This window comes from Morone saxatilis, unplaced genomic scaffold, assembly GCF_004916995.1.
Source record: "Morone saxatilis isolate NCDOM2014 unplaced genomic scaffold, NCSU_SB_2.0 Contig7, whole genome shotgun sequence".
NCBI classification, from domain to species: Eukaryota; Metazoa; Chordata; class Actinopteri; family Moronidae; genus Morone; species Morone saxatilis.
The window spans coordinates 15,975,680-15,990,392 of NW_023340246.1; the positions used below are offsets into that span (position 1 = coordinate 15,975,680).

General features: G+C 39.1%; 1 protein-coding gene across 1 annotated transcript; it reads right to left on the bottom strand.

Moving 5' to 3' along the window:
• Positions 1-7,322: 7,322 nt before the first annotated feature.
• LOC118340875 (melanocortin-2 receptor accessory protein 2A-like) lies at positions 7,323-9,231 on the bottom strand. Its single transcript, XM_035679030.1, has 3 exons — positions 9,114-9,231; positions 8,461-8,560; positions 7,323-7,839 (listed from the first exon to the last, which is right to left on the bottom strand). The coding sequence occupies exons 1-3, from the start codon at positions 9,229-9,231 to the stop codon at positions 7,350-7,352; spliced, it is 708 nt and encodes a 235-aa protein (XP_035534923.1). The 3' UTR covers positions 7,323-7,349.
• Between the last annotated feature and the right edge of the window lie 5,482 nt (positions 9,232-14,713).

Below are 14,713 nucleotides of genomic sequence, written 5' to 3' on the forward strand. Positions count from 1 at the left end.
TTTTTTTAAATGCAGTCTGAACAGATGTGTTTTCTGTTTGTGACAAAAGATGTGCAGAGTTTCTGATATCAATGGGGAACAAAAAGTTTGGACTTTCTTGAGCAGTAGAGCAGCCCTCAGCAGTGTGTGGAAGGGCTTGGGTGTACTCCCAGTGAGTCACATTAAAATCATGTCACTATTTTTTGCCTGTTTGTCATAAATTAAATGTGATTGATCTTTAAACTACATGAGTGAGAGTCATGTTCCTGTTGACTCTCATTTTTATCATTACAGCAAATTGAGATAAAGTTTAAATTGTTTGTATCACGTTTCATATTTCACATCATTAGAATAATGCTTAAAGAAACAATTTGACTATAATGGAGGTGTTCACATCATAAAATCTCCCGACATCTGAAACTTTACTCTACAGCTGTTGTGTATACACCACAACAAGTGTACTTGTTCCGCTTTAGAAACTAAGCAGCCAGTAGAGCCACACTCCAACACGGCAGGAGAATAAAGAAGATGTATAGGTTTAAGATTCCCTCTTGCAATTACTGCATTTATCATTTAAATGAATGTCATATAATAAAATAGTGGGATTATGCAAGAATCCAAATGTTGTTGTTGAAGCAACTTGGCACCTCAAGTATCAAAGTTTTTTAAATCATTACAACAGAGACCACGGTGGCCAATAAAGTCCAGAAATTCCAAAAATGTTACCTAATATTTATAAAATATTTATATTTACAATGTTTGTTTATTCTATTATTGTTACTGATGGTGCTATAGTTCATTGTTTTAGTTTTACCCTATAAAAGCACTTTGTAAACCCGATTTTAAAAAGGTGCTATGTAAATAAAGTTTATTATTATTATTTGCAATCCCCAAGGTCGATGATGTGTGTTGAGCTCAAAATTCCTACATTTATGTTAGCAACTGAAGGCAGCAAAGAGGCCGTGTCCAAACAAACTTTTCCAGGGGAAATGACGCACTGGCTGTGTGGGTTTCAGAGCCTGTTCAGTTCACTTTTTGGTTTTCCAAATCTGTGTGCCCTTATTTCACTTGGCGGGCAGCTCAACTCAGTCTTTCCATGCTGCTCAGTCGGGGAATTTAACCCTTTAACTACTTTGGTCTAGGTAAAAAGTCACTGTTTCGACTTCTAAATCTAATCAAGGAACTGAGAATCAAAATCGTAACGTGACAAAAGTTTCCTTTCAACTTTTTTTTTTACTTCTCATTGTGGCACACTGCCTGTGGGTGTGGCAGTGGCGCTGTTAATTACTGTTGATTGAAATCTCTTGTTCTTGTTGGGTAGCTTATTATATTAGACATTTAACGGTCGTGGTAAGACTGTGCTATTAGAGCCTATTTATTCTTGACGTATGGAAGTGTAGCCTGAAGTGTTTACATATGAAATAAAACCCTTAACAGGGATAACATTTACATAAAGACCTTTGACAGCCCACATAATCCTGATGAAGGATAACAGGTTCCTGCACAAACTATAGTTCAATAAAACCAAAGCAAACCGTGGGCCCTGAAGCTTCACATTGTTATCCAGCCAGTTCAGTCCTCAGGTAGTCTATCGACCAAAGCCCACGAGTCCCAGTTCATTTCTTGACAAGCATGACCACCAGAGACAGAGAGCGAGATCTTACCATGATTACAGAGTTCCTGCTGCCTCCTCGGCTGCCTCGGGAATACAGCAGTGAAAAAATGCAGCCCGCTGCAAAAAGCCTTCATATGAGAATGAAACCTTTCAGTGCCTCCGCCGCCTCTGAGAGCCAACCTGTCCCTCCACACAAAGAACAGGGGAGTCTGCACCCGCACTGCCCTAATTAATATTTAGTGCGCTCTAAAATGAGAAAATATCCAGGCTAGCTAACGCCAGACTGATGTCATTGTGAATGTTTCTGTAGAAGTGTTTTTTTTTTTTCCCATGCAAATGAGTGATGAGAAGAATATGGAATCTGCCCGGGCCAGGTAACACACCCCGAGGCTTTGAGCACCGTGACACAGCAGGCAGCTATGGCGGGTTGTTGTGTAACTGTGTCAGGGCCACTGACTGAGAGACAGCAGGTACAGGCTGTGGCTGGCTCACAGGGTCCATGGACTCCCTTTTACTATCCTGATTAAAGACCCTGCATAGGTTGTGACTGCTGGTTTTGTATCTATAATATACCTACTGTGTATAATAATGAATCTTGTGCATTATCTATTAGCTAATTTATTCTCACTCTGCCCCTGCACGACTCTTATTCTGACCCAAGATCCTACTTTAAAGACCCCAGGCAAAGTCTCCAAAATCGTGCGCACTGAACACGCCACTGACATGCATCATCACATCCACAAACACAAGCAAATACTCTGTCAGGCTCTTTCTCTGTCTTTCCCCATGACTTATTCATGCACTACAGAAGCTGAAACCTGTCTCATTCTCCACTTCATGAAAAATTTACACATTGACTTTATTTTCTCATGGCAAGACACATGAGGGAGTGGTGGGGGCAACAAACTGTTTGCTGTTATGGGTATTTAGATTTTAAACATCTGCAATAAAACAGTTGGAGCACTCAACTCTGCCAATGTTTGGAGGCAACATATGAAAATTATGCCACTTATCACAATTGTCACTTAAATGAGTGGATGTCTAGTTTTACTGGTTTAGAGGTAATTAAACAAGCAGCTGATGCAAAAAAAAATACGCCATTCTTTCTCTCCAGCCCTGCTTGACCTGCATTGTAAAGATTAGCTCTAGAGCTTAATTCACTGACAATGTAAATGCATGGGGTGTGAGTCACCCATCCTGCCTTACTGAGCAGTTTCTACTGACTCCAATTATAATATGCAGTGAGTCATAGTCTTGGTTTAACATTATGTGCCTTGGATTGTTTCCAGCACTGCCCTGTGTCATATTCATGCAGTTACAGACATGCTTACCTGGCAGCTGCTGAGCACACTCCTTTTGTTACACTGAGCAGCTCCACTGGAGGCGTGTGTAAACAGATGCTTTGTTGTTGTTGAGGGAGAGAAAAAGAGTTACTCATTCTCTGTATCCACCCAGATTTTCCTCGCTCGTGAGAGATTTGAACTGGCAGGCAGCTGAGGCCAGAGTGACAATCCTCTGAAGTTAGAAGAAGAATACATTTTAGGTTTTTATTGTGCCAGAGGGAGGCAATTTGTAAGATGAATCCCATGTTTCAAAAATATCTGGAGATTTTTCTTCTATAAACCTTTCAAATAGGATTGTAACTGTGTAATGTAAGGGCTTGTCCATTATAGGTTCCCAGTTTAGAAACACTTTAGTATAATAAGTATGTATTTAAGTTGTATATAGCCTATATTTCCTCTAAACTATATTATTTTTACACCACCTTCTGCTGTGACCTGTGCAATGTTCCATATCAATTACATCTGCATAATGTACATATAAATCTCATTCTATTTTCATTATATCTTGTATTTTTTATTTAATGTGTTTTTTTCTTTTCTGTTGTGTTGTATCTGGAACTGCTGTTGCGAGTGAATTTCTTATCTTATCTTGACACAATGAGGTGTGACTAGTGATTGCTCCTTCTTTTAATGACACAGATACCTCATACATACTTGATATTTAACAAAGAAAAATAATAACATACCAAGCTTAATAAATATGCCTGATTGGTAAGATAGATAAAATGGTCTTAAGTGCATTTACCTTAAATTCTTATGGTAGAAATATCCAGAAAGTTGAGAGCTGCTTCTAGGTATCTCATTAGGTCTTTTCTTACTAAACAAGAAGAAAGCAAATACCCATACATACAAACTACTTAAGAACAATAGTATATTCAAGACGTTTAGATCTTTTTGTTGGAATAAATCATCCAAATCCTTGTACTACATGCTACCTAACATGCGCCTGCAAAAGAAAGAGAGATGAAAAGACTTTAAGCCTCATATATATGGGTTGGTGCAGTGAGTCATCAACAATCAGATTGTATTTCTATTGTACATCTGCTAACTCAGACCTTTCACCACTACTGAAGTACCAGGGAAGAAGTACCAGGGAAGAAGTATGCTCTAATTCTGACAGCACACAACCAGAAACCCTCTTTGTTGTTTACATGTTTTTTTTAAAGACAGCTAGCCCTTCAATTAATTTCTTGACTTTGGATGGTATTTGTTAAATTCATATAATTCTTTTGAGTAGATGATAAACTGTTAATGCAGGATCAGAGCTCAGAGAACCTTTGAGGCTATTGAGGAGATGTTCATCTTCAGTGCATTTCCTCTTCTATCCTTGAAGCAGGGATTCATGTTGTCTTGTAGATGTTGTCTACCATGGCCCTTGCTCCTGTTATGGCAGCATGTGCTTGGGTGCCACAAAATATGTTGTTTGTCTTGTTTTCTTGCAACTGAATATGTAATTACCATTCGACTGACATTGTATTTTTAACACCCACCAAATCCCAAAGAATTTTCGTGTGTCAACAAAAGGCTGATGTTTTTCTTCCTCCACCTCTCCCTCACAGTCGCTCCCCCATTGCTGCTCATTTGCTGAAGTGTCATTGCAGCTCAACCGTCAACCACAATGCCTGGAGAGACCCTTGGGGCATTTAGGAGAAAGAGCAAATGGCAGATTTGACATGGAATTGATGTAACTCCATTGCCCCACCCACTGGTTGTTGATTCTCACTACACCCTTGGAGGCCAGCCCTCACAGTCAAAAGAATAAATTGGAAAAGTTTGTTTAGAGCTTAACTGCTGAGTTATGTGGAGCTTGGAGTTGGTAGCAAGTCATTCCTGCATGTTTATACCGAAGGCATGTGGAGAGTTGGATTGACTGGGTGAATACACTGATATGAGGCAAGATGTATGTCTCTAATTTGTTTGCTGTATTTTCGTTGGGATTGCACAGTGGACAGAGTTTGACTGAACACCCCCTCATTCAGAAGATAAACAGTAATGTGATTCACTGCTGCTCCCTTCTTCATCGCCAAGCCATTTAGCTCTCCATCACCACAGCAACCACCTCCAATAATGTGTAAATGGTTTTATTTTAAAGTTCTGCCATTCAGAAAAGAGGTAATGATAAATGTCATATGGTGAAATGTTGTAAAATTGTCCTTAATCTACTAAAGAAAATCAGAATCAAATCAGAAAAAGAAATAGAATCAGAATCAGAATCAGAAATAAATCAGAATAAACCATTAAAACTTCTGCTGTGCTACCCGAAGGGTTCTCTCAGGTCACATATATTTTTCAGCTTGACTATGGATTAATATATCCTCCAGAAGAGGAAATCATGTAAACACTTAAACATCCCACTTATGATGAACCTTAACACATGTTAATGTTTACCATACCTCAGACCTTCACCTACAGTCAGCCCACTCAATTCTTGACTGTTGAACCCTGCAGCCCATAATTCAAAGCTAACTGCCCAATGATTGTGCTCTAAACTCTCAGAAGCTGTTTTTTATGTTTTTTATCCCTCACTAATGCCAGAAGTGGGACTGAACAACGCTTCTGGGTATTCCCAGTCAATTGAGCTGGTAAAGTGACAGACTAATGATACTTTCCGTTGCCCAGTGACACAGGCTTAAATGCAGTGTTGTATGGTATTCTGCACAGAAAGAAAAAGGAGAGAAGGAAAGAAAATATAATATAGCTTATTTAAAGGCATGTGAGTTTTTATAACTGAGCTCTTGTGCTATTTCCCCTGTCAGTTGCCATGATCTTTCACTGGTCAGAAAATAATTTATTGCTGCTTATTAAAAATGTGATCATTCACTAAAATAATTAAAGAGTAACATTTCTCTGCTGGTGAGCATAGAAAAGAAAGAAATATTGACCAAATTGCAGAAGCATCCTCTGCAAATGGTTCCAAGGAACTTATATTTACTCATCATGATCAAATGCCTTTTAACAAACATGAGATATGTTTGCCCTCAGCTGAGGATAGAGAACTGAATGTTTGAATGTTCATTTTCCCCAGCGTGTCGGCAAAAGAATTAATGGGTTGTTTGTCAAATCTGAAAAAGACTGATTTGGTGGAGTCAGTGTTGTGTTAATGTTGATAGACTCTCTGGCATTCCAAGCACATCCTTCTATCAGCTAAATATATGTAGCTTGGGCATTTGCTGATAAGTGACAATAATAGTCAGCAATGTTCCTTTGCATAATCACCACCTGACATGGCTCAAACTAATTTAATTAGTTTTTACTGAGAAGGAGATTTCTACATGAATAAAGACATTGACAAGTAGTACAAGTGGTTCTAGCAACTCTGTATGAAATGTCCCCAAACACTGAAGATATTAACAACACATTTTCTGCAACACTGTCACTGCAAGAGAAAATATGAGATATTATTCAAATTAAAGCTGCATTAAAGATATTCTTTTTGGCCACTTGGGGGCAGCGCAACACACTTTTTGCTGTGCAGGATTATCAGTCAATTTACTGACATAAAAACCAAAACCAAAAACTAAAATACGCTAAAATGCTTCATAAAGCTGAGGGAAGAACTGTGGTTTTGTTGCTGCAAGGGAAAGCTTTCAAATTACACACAGGTATTCGATTCACTGTTAATGTAAAAATATTGAAAGGTGCAATTTTAAGTTATTTATTGTTATTACATCTGACAAAGCTTGACAGAACTGTAAAACTGAGAGTGATGTTATTTCATAAACACTGTGTAATGTTAAGAAATGCTTCACCACACCACTATTTTCAATACTAAAGCCATTTAGGCTTTATTTGGACAATCAAAATCATTTTCAATCTAAGAGAACTCTGTCTACGAAAGTATTATATCACATTGTCATCCAAGGTCTCAGGTTATCCACCTCATAAAATATGTCTATTTTGTGCTACTTATTAATGTACACTTCACCTTTTCTAATAGAGGGCATTTTTATTTTAGAACAAAAATTTGAGGATGAATGGAATCATCCTTCTAATGTTATTGGTATACCAACTGGCATTTGTGTCCTGTTAGAGAGATAATGTGCATTGCCCAGAATTGAAAAGACACAAAAGACAGCAATAATAGCAGTATGAATTATACAAAACATTTATCATTGGTGACTCCACTGCCCTCTCGTTCTTCTGTGCGGAAAGCCATGTATTCCCAGCCAGTTCAGAGGAGGAAGTAAAAGACACCACCACACGAGCCAATTTAATGATCAGGAATTGATATGCGGTAAAGATTAATCTTTTGTGCTCTCTTGCTTGTCGATCTGAATGTATGCTTGTTAAAAAGCTTTGAAACACTCCAGGTAGTTGTCTGGCAGGTGAGTATATTTCCCTGTCAGGTATATTAGTGTATTAATATTACAATATACTTGGTCCATGCCTGTGATCTCTTTGTAGAAACAGCCTTAGTGGATGTCACTGTGAGCATCCTGAGAGCGAGACTGGCGCTCCAGTACGACGGATGGCTCATACAGTAGATCATCCTCTCCGAGTGTTGAACTATGCTCCAAGTTCACAAAGTTAGGGATGTTGAAATGGGAAAAGAAGGCACATTCTCTGTCTGTCTTACTCTCCTCTATTAGTCCCTTAAGAGGTTGGTGTCCACCAGCTTCCTCGACATCCTCATCCATCTCGTCCATCCCAGAGGAACTGATACCTCTAGGTCGGTTGCAGGTCCCCTGTTGGGCTCGGGCCCCGGCATTCTTTCCAGTTAGCTTGTCTTCTGGTTTTTGCTTTCCCTGACCCTGGTCCTCCTCATTGATGTAGAAATGGAAATATGAGCGGGACTCTGCTAGTAACGGACGAGAGAAGGCTTTGTCATTTTCATCCTGGGCACCATCAATGTCTACCAGACAGCTCCCCGGTCGATGGCGCTTTTCAGCAGAGTCTGGGTTTCTGTTAAGAGAAAAAGGTTCGGATTGCAGCAAAAAGAAGAAGAGGCTTTAGAAAGATGAAATGCTTTTATTGTTGTTTTTGTCCTTAAAGCAGAACACTTCAAATTACTAAAGATTTATTGTCGTGTTTTGTGTCTGTGTCTAAAAATTAATACTGAAAATCACCCCAGCACCTTTCGTGGAAAAATAAGCGGGGGAAATGACATATAGCCAGCCAATAGACTTCCTTTCATCTTGGCTTAACCACAGTGCCGTACTGAGATTGACCTTTGAAAAGTAATATCTCTAGTTCCCACTGCTGATCTTCACTTGATATGGCAATGTGCCATATGAAGCTCACCTCCAAGTATCAGCTATGCATATTAGAACAACCAGCCTTTCAACTGAATTTACTGTCGGAATAGCAAAAGCAAAAGCATCTGTGAAACTCATTACGGTGCTATCCCTCTATGCCTTCACACACATCCTGAGTTCACCCACAGACATTAAAGCTGCCCCAGCTCTGAGATGAGAAATACAGTAGCATAATTGCCTGAGCGCTCCTTGGTGCTGAAAGGGGTCCCCACAGGGCCAGGTGTGAAAGTGAAAGGCAACATGGGTTGTAGGCTGCTATTATACTCACTCTTGATGCGGCGCTCCTGTCTTTGTGAGCAGCGTAAGAACAAAGAACATGAAAATGACAAACACAGCAAGTCCAACCCAGAAGCCGATGACGATGGAGTCTGAAATGTCAGAGAAGATAAAAAAAAATACATTGTTTAAATGATTAAACTCATCTCTCTTCTCCTCACCCTGCACTTGATTTTAATTTCTCTCAGGGACCCTCTCCCTGGGAGCAAAATCCTCAATTACTCCGTTAAAGTGAACATTCAGCATTTGTAATATTTGATTACAGCAGCCTATTTGTCTGTATGTTTGCTGAAGGTAATTTCTTGTCTCATTATGTGGCTTTATCATTACCATTGGATTATACATTGCCAGTACAGGTGCTGCATGAATTACTGCTGCCAGATATCATTTGTTTATTGGGAAGCAGGTGGCGCGTGTCCCCCTTCAGCTCAGGCAATAAAGATAATGCAAGGAGTGAATGTGCCAGGGTAATGAATCATTATTAATTAACAGTCTAAAGGTGAGTAGCCTTGTTGGCTGGTGGCATGCGCAAACGCACGCACGCACACACACACACACACACACAAATACAACATTCCAAAAGTGAAAGGCAGTAAAAGATATGAGAGGTTGTCTCAGTGATGTATACAGCTGTGTTCAGCTTACATCTGTGCGCTTTGAGACCCTCAAAAGACACTGGCTCCTCGTCGTCATAATATTCGTACTGCCACACGTAGTCACTGCGACGTGCGCTGGTTTGGCTCCGGTTGTGGAAGTCGGACATTTCAAACAGATTTTACGTGCCTTGACAACAGAAAACAAATGTAAATCAGTCCAGCAAGGGCGCTATGTAAATGTATAATGTCACTATAGCCATAAAGTTTACAAACCACAATCTCCAGGGTCGTGAAGCCTCTCTGTGATGCTGAAAACAAGTCTACAGCTTGCGTGAATTTTTGGGGGTGAAAAATCAGCTCCTTAGATGTTATGTCCGTCTTCCGGAATTTAACAGCATACCAAAAAGGTGGTTAAGAGCAGGGAAATCCATCGCTTTAGCGTTACACAAAAACTCCATCTATCCTCATGTGAGTCCTGTCGGAGAAGCAGCAGCAGCTTCAGTGCGCATCACCGTCATCCAGCATCCTCTATACTGTTGGCTCACTCACTCCCAGTCATATACTGAGAAGAAAAAAAAAAACTCATCATCTTCCTCCTCAGTCAGTCATTAAGTCCGCTGTTTGGGGCAAATATGATGTTTTTCTTTAATTCACGTCTATTTGTATTGAGAGCATGTATGTAGCAGAGTGTGCTTGGGTATGTGACATGTAAATGTGGATATAGGTACTGTAAGTGCATTGACATATTTTATATATTTGCACAGGAGACAGTCAAATGACAACACAAAATTAAATATATCAGAAAAATTATAATCTTCAAGCGTTATTTAAGATGTATTTGAACAAAAAAGGTAAAATAGGTTTTCCCCATGCAGTTTCACTTGTTTCAAGAATCAATTTCATTTATTTCTACACCGTCTTGAAACAACACACTAACATTTTTATTAAGAAATAATAAATAATGTTGAAATGCAGGGAAGAAGACATAAGTGGACATAAAGTGGAGACAACCTGAGGGAATGCCCACTGCTGTAAACCCTTCAACTTTAACCTTTACTCTCAAATTCACACTGAATAATAATACGACATGCATGATTACATTTTACAAATGTGTGACTATTTGGAATGATTCACAAGTGCAGGCTTACAGGCTCAGGAACCACTTACAGATACACTGAAACAATATCAAGCAGCCAGATTTAAAACCAATCTTATACAATCCTTGACTGAACAACTGGTTCGTCATTCATTCTGTCCCACCAACGTCAACCACAATTAAAAGTAAAGTCATTTATGTCAGTAGAGTTTCATAACATCAACACTGAGTCAGGAGGAATATTTCTTTAGATCTGGGGAAGCTATTGGCCATTGTAACAAAATCAACCTTTCATCCAATCTTTCATAAAATGTTCAAATAACATGTTATTGAACTACTGTTGAGAGGCAACCCAGATCTGTTTGATGGCAACATCTCGCCTTTGGGTTTAGTGATAAGTGCAGTTTTATAATTAGCCACCCACCAAGTCTATTGAGGGGCGCATATCTAAATGGCCTGACCATTTGCCATTTTAGTGAAGAAGGGTGTTCCTGAATGGGTGTAAACAAAAGCAACATTGACTAATAATTTTAAAATTACTTGCACTGAGGATGTGTCTGCTTGAGGGTGGAAATTATTAAAACTCTGAAACACCACATCACTAAATTCCCTCTTTTCATCCTTTGATAAATCATCATTCAAGCAGCAGGCTTCATTAGGGGTCCTGCATTACTTTAATTTCTGAAGAACCTTTTAACCGAGCCACTTAAGGCGTCCATTCATTCACTGATGCTCCATGATGTATTTTCCACATCATACAAATGGAATTCATCAGAAGGATCACAAATGCATAAAATGCATTAAACACATGGTGCTATTAGTGGCCTTTGCATACTTCCCTGTGTTGGTGTGATAAATGTGCTTTAGTAAATTTGCTGGTGCTGTGTTGCCAAAACATGTCTTGCCACTTCAGCTGCAAAAATGCCTCATTTTTGGCAGAGCTGGTATTGTTTTTTGGCTATCACGACAGGATTTTGATCAAGCCAGATTTGACAAAATCCACATAGGTTTAAACGTGGTCGTGTCTTAGATCCTTTAAATTAAAGCCAGTATGTGGATTTTAAAATTCTTCATTTTGGCACCATCTTGTGGAACTAACAAGAACAACGATGCCACAGGCCAAACTTGCAAAATCCGAGATTACGTTCTGTTACTTTTCTTTTATGTCTCGTGGCAACAGTTTCAAAATGATTTCTAAAATATCTGCACATGGCAACAACAGTAAGACAGAAAAGACATAGCTATGGCAAACAATATGGTAGGTGTTAAAATGATAAAAACATTGGACATCATAACCACCTGGATAAGATCTGGATCTACATTCATGGTTACTGCACTGCCTAAACAGCACTGCATTGCCGCTGAACATTGGCAGTGCATATTCACAGGGATGCATGTATGGATGTAAAACCTTATACCAGAACCATTTGAAAGATACTAATCATAAACTTAAATGCAAAAGGCTTCTTTATTTGGAGCACTGTGGCCAGAGGCTGCCTCTGTGTTCACTGGGAATGTTTGTTGATCACATCCAAATGATTTGTTTTGATTGAATTCCTCACAGATATGAATCAGACAGGAAGCCCCTACCCCAGTCTTACTTTGTGTGTCCAGATGGCATAATCTCCTCTTTCTCTCTCTCTGCTGCTCAGCTGAAGGAGATTCTTGCTCAAATTATCTGAGCAATATATATAGAAAGAACATAAGCTATCTCGCTAGCGGATATTGCCCTTGTGGCGCAGATATTCTCGAAAGAAAAGAAAAAAAATCATGTTATCAGATGATGAATCACAAAATGCCACCCAGTACTCATATAAAAGCAAAGTTTATTATTACTAGATTATATACATTAACTCAGTTAATGTGCTTGTCTGTGTTAATTTTGTTAAAATCTGAAAGGGTTTAAAATGCTACATCAATCAATCAGTTTGCTGTCTACAGTGTTATGTTTGATATTCATCTGCAGATCAATAATAAATATTTCCATAAAAGCACACCAGTTTCTCAAAGCTGTCCCACTGGGTTTGCTTTGGTCTGTTATTCTTTGGGCTGTTGCTTTGTTCTTTAGCCACCGTGGTCATAGGGAGATGATGGGCTCTTGCTGCAGGGAATGTTCCAAGGGCTTTGATCAAAAGAAACGTGTCCAATGGTTGCTGGCAGCTAAATGGTCAGAGTACTTGTCAGTACTCAGTAAAGAGTGAAAACTCTTTGTACCACCAACACGATATGTGCCGAATGCACTTGTTTGTTGTGGATGGCTTATTTATCATAAGATTTTGTGAGCAAATATCTTAATTAAACTAAAGCTGTGGCGTAAAATTTAAAATATATCCCTCATATATCCCTCTGAAATGTAGTCTAGTAGAAGTATCAAATGTGGAAATACTCAAGCTAAGTACAAGTACCTCATAATTGAACTTAAGTAGAGTACTTTACTTTCCACCCCTGCTAGAGTGTGAAAACAGCTGTTATGTTTAAACCTGCAGTAACTGATTTTTTGGCCACTTGGGGGCAGCAGAATTGTTACCCTAACCCTAACCCTGAACACAGTATTGACATACTATCAACACATTTTGTATTGATGTACTGAATTTGTTAGCAAACACCCAGCAGTTATATAGCAGCATTATCATTCATTTGGAGTCATGTTTCTGGCCACCCGGTGAATGTGATATGACCTCTCGTTTAGCTCTGTTTATGGTCTCTTCCAAACCCTGAAGGAAACCTCTGCCTTTTTAGCTTCTAAATGCTCCACTGTGTTCACCAGCTACAGCTGCTAACCGTGTCTGCCTTCTGTTCGGTGCTGAGTGTACAATGGATTTTTATTAAGCTGAGATGAAAGAAGAGGAGCTGCAGATTCAGCTGATAATTCTCTGCAGGTTCTTCACAATCATTGACACGGGGTAGAAAATCTATTGTACATAAAGGAATGTTTCATGTGTGCGTTGATGGTTAGTTAACCTGCTTTGTGTTAGGAGGTTTTTTGCGTCCACAGTTTAGATTAGACGAGACCTTGTGGATGTTCCAGACTTATGTTGCTTTTCCCCAGGTATTCTGTTTTTAATTTGTGTTGTGTGTGCTGAAGCTGAATATTTTTTCACACACTATGGAAAATAAAGTCTTTAATCATTAACGTTTATAGTGTATATTTCATTTAAAAATAGCTTTTCACATTGAAAATGTCATCTGTGTTTTACATTGTATAACATGGTGCTCCAATATTATGTTCTGTCTATATTTCTTACAGCCAGTAACAAAGTTATATTATTAAAACTCACAATAATTCAACTTGCTACTACACTTGTGGAAACACTGACACAGTGTCAATATAAAATGATGATTTGAATAAGTGTCTGAGTTAAAATCCTATCATCAGTATATTATGTTCAGCATATCACTGTCATTTCTGGAAGCACAAAGTCCAAACTGATGTAAGGAGAGACTCAGAGCCCCCTCCCCGCCAAAAAGCTTGCAGACCTCAGATGCATATAAATGACCCTGACCACTGGCTACTGCTCTCTCTGACTCACCACTGCGGAGTCTGTGGATTGGAGGCATGTTTTTTATTGAGATTCAGCTTTACAAAACACCTGGTTAAACCCAGGAAATCCTTCACCCCGAACAAAGATACAAAAATGCATTGACAGATGCAAGATACAAAGAGAGCTGTACTTTTCAACTCTTCATTTTGCATTCCATTTTAACACTCTGCTTCACGCCCATTCATTAATACACTGTCCGATTATGCTGTGGGCATATACATTATTTCCAGTGTTGCTGCTCATTTATTTTTACTTTCTTTTACAACATTATGCTCACAAAATAAACTCTGTGGCTTTAAAGCGTCTATAACCCAGCACTCTTGAATCTGTCCATTTGTGAATTGGGGTTAGAAAACATTCAAGACTTCAAAACAGATAATATGAAATATTCATAGGTTCCGCATCAGCATTGTTGCTACGTGCAATGCATAATTCGGATATTGCTGAGATACATTTCTCACTGACAGCCAAGTGTCGTCCTCAAGACCAGACCTGGCAATTAAGCTGTCTTTATTTATCTCCATCCTGTCTTTTAATTTCTCCCTCAAACTCTTTTTTCCATTAAAAAAGAAGAAAAGACATTCACCCACTCATTTAATGCATACTAATTCCCTTATGTGTCTGGCACTGGGCTCATTCTCACTTTCAACTTCTGCAGAAGAACTTTTTCAATCTCCACTTGAATTCAGTAAGTCTGGGATACTGAGGCTTTCCATTTGCACATACAACGTTCATGCATGCACCTAAACTCACACTTTTCATTTGGCAGACACTATTTCCCCTCTTTCACCCTGCAACATCAACTTTAAAGACTCTCTCTTTCTCCTTTGTCGTCTAAATTGACTCCCACAAGTAGTATTTTTCAGTGCATCAGTTCGGATGGATGATCCTTCCAAATCTGTTTTTGTCAACATAAAACCCGACACCATGCTGCATATTGAGCAGCCACAGAAGAGAATCCAGCAGGAAAAGACAGGGCACTGTCATATTGACCCCTCGCTCAGGGATTTA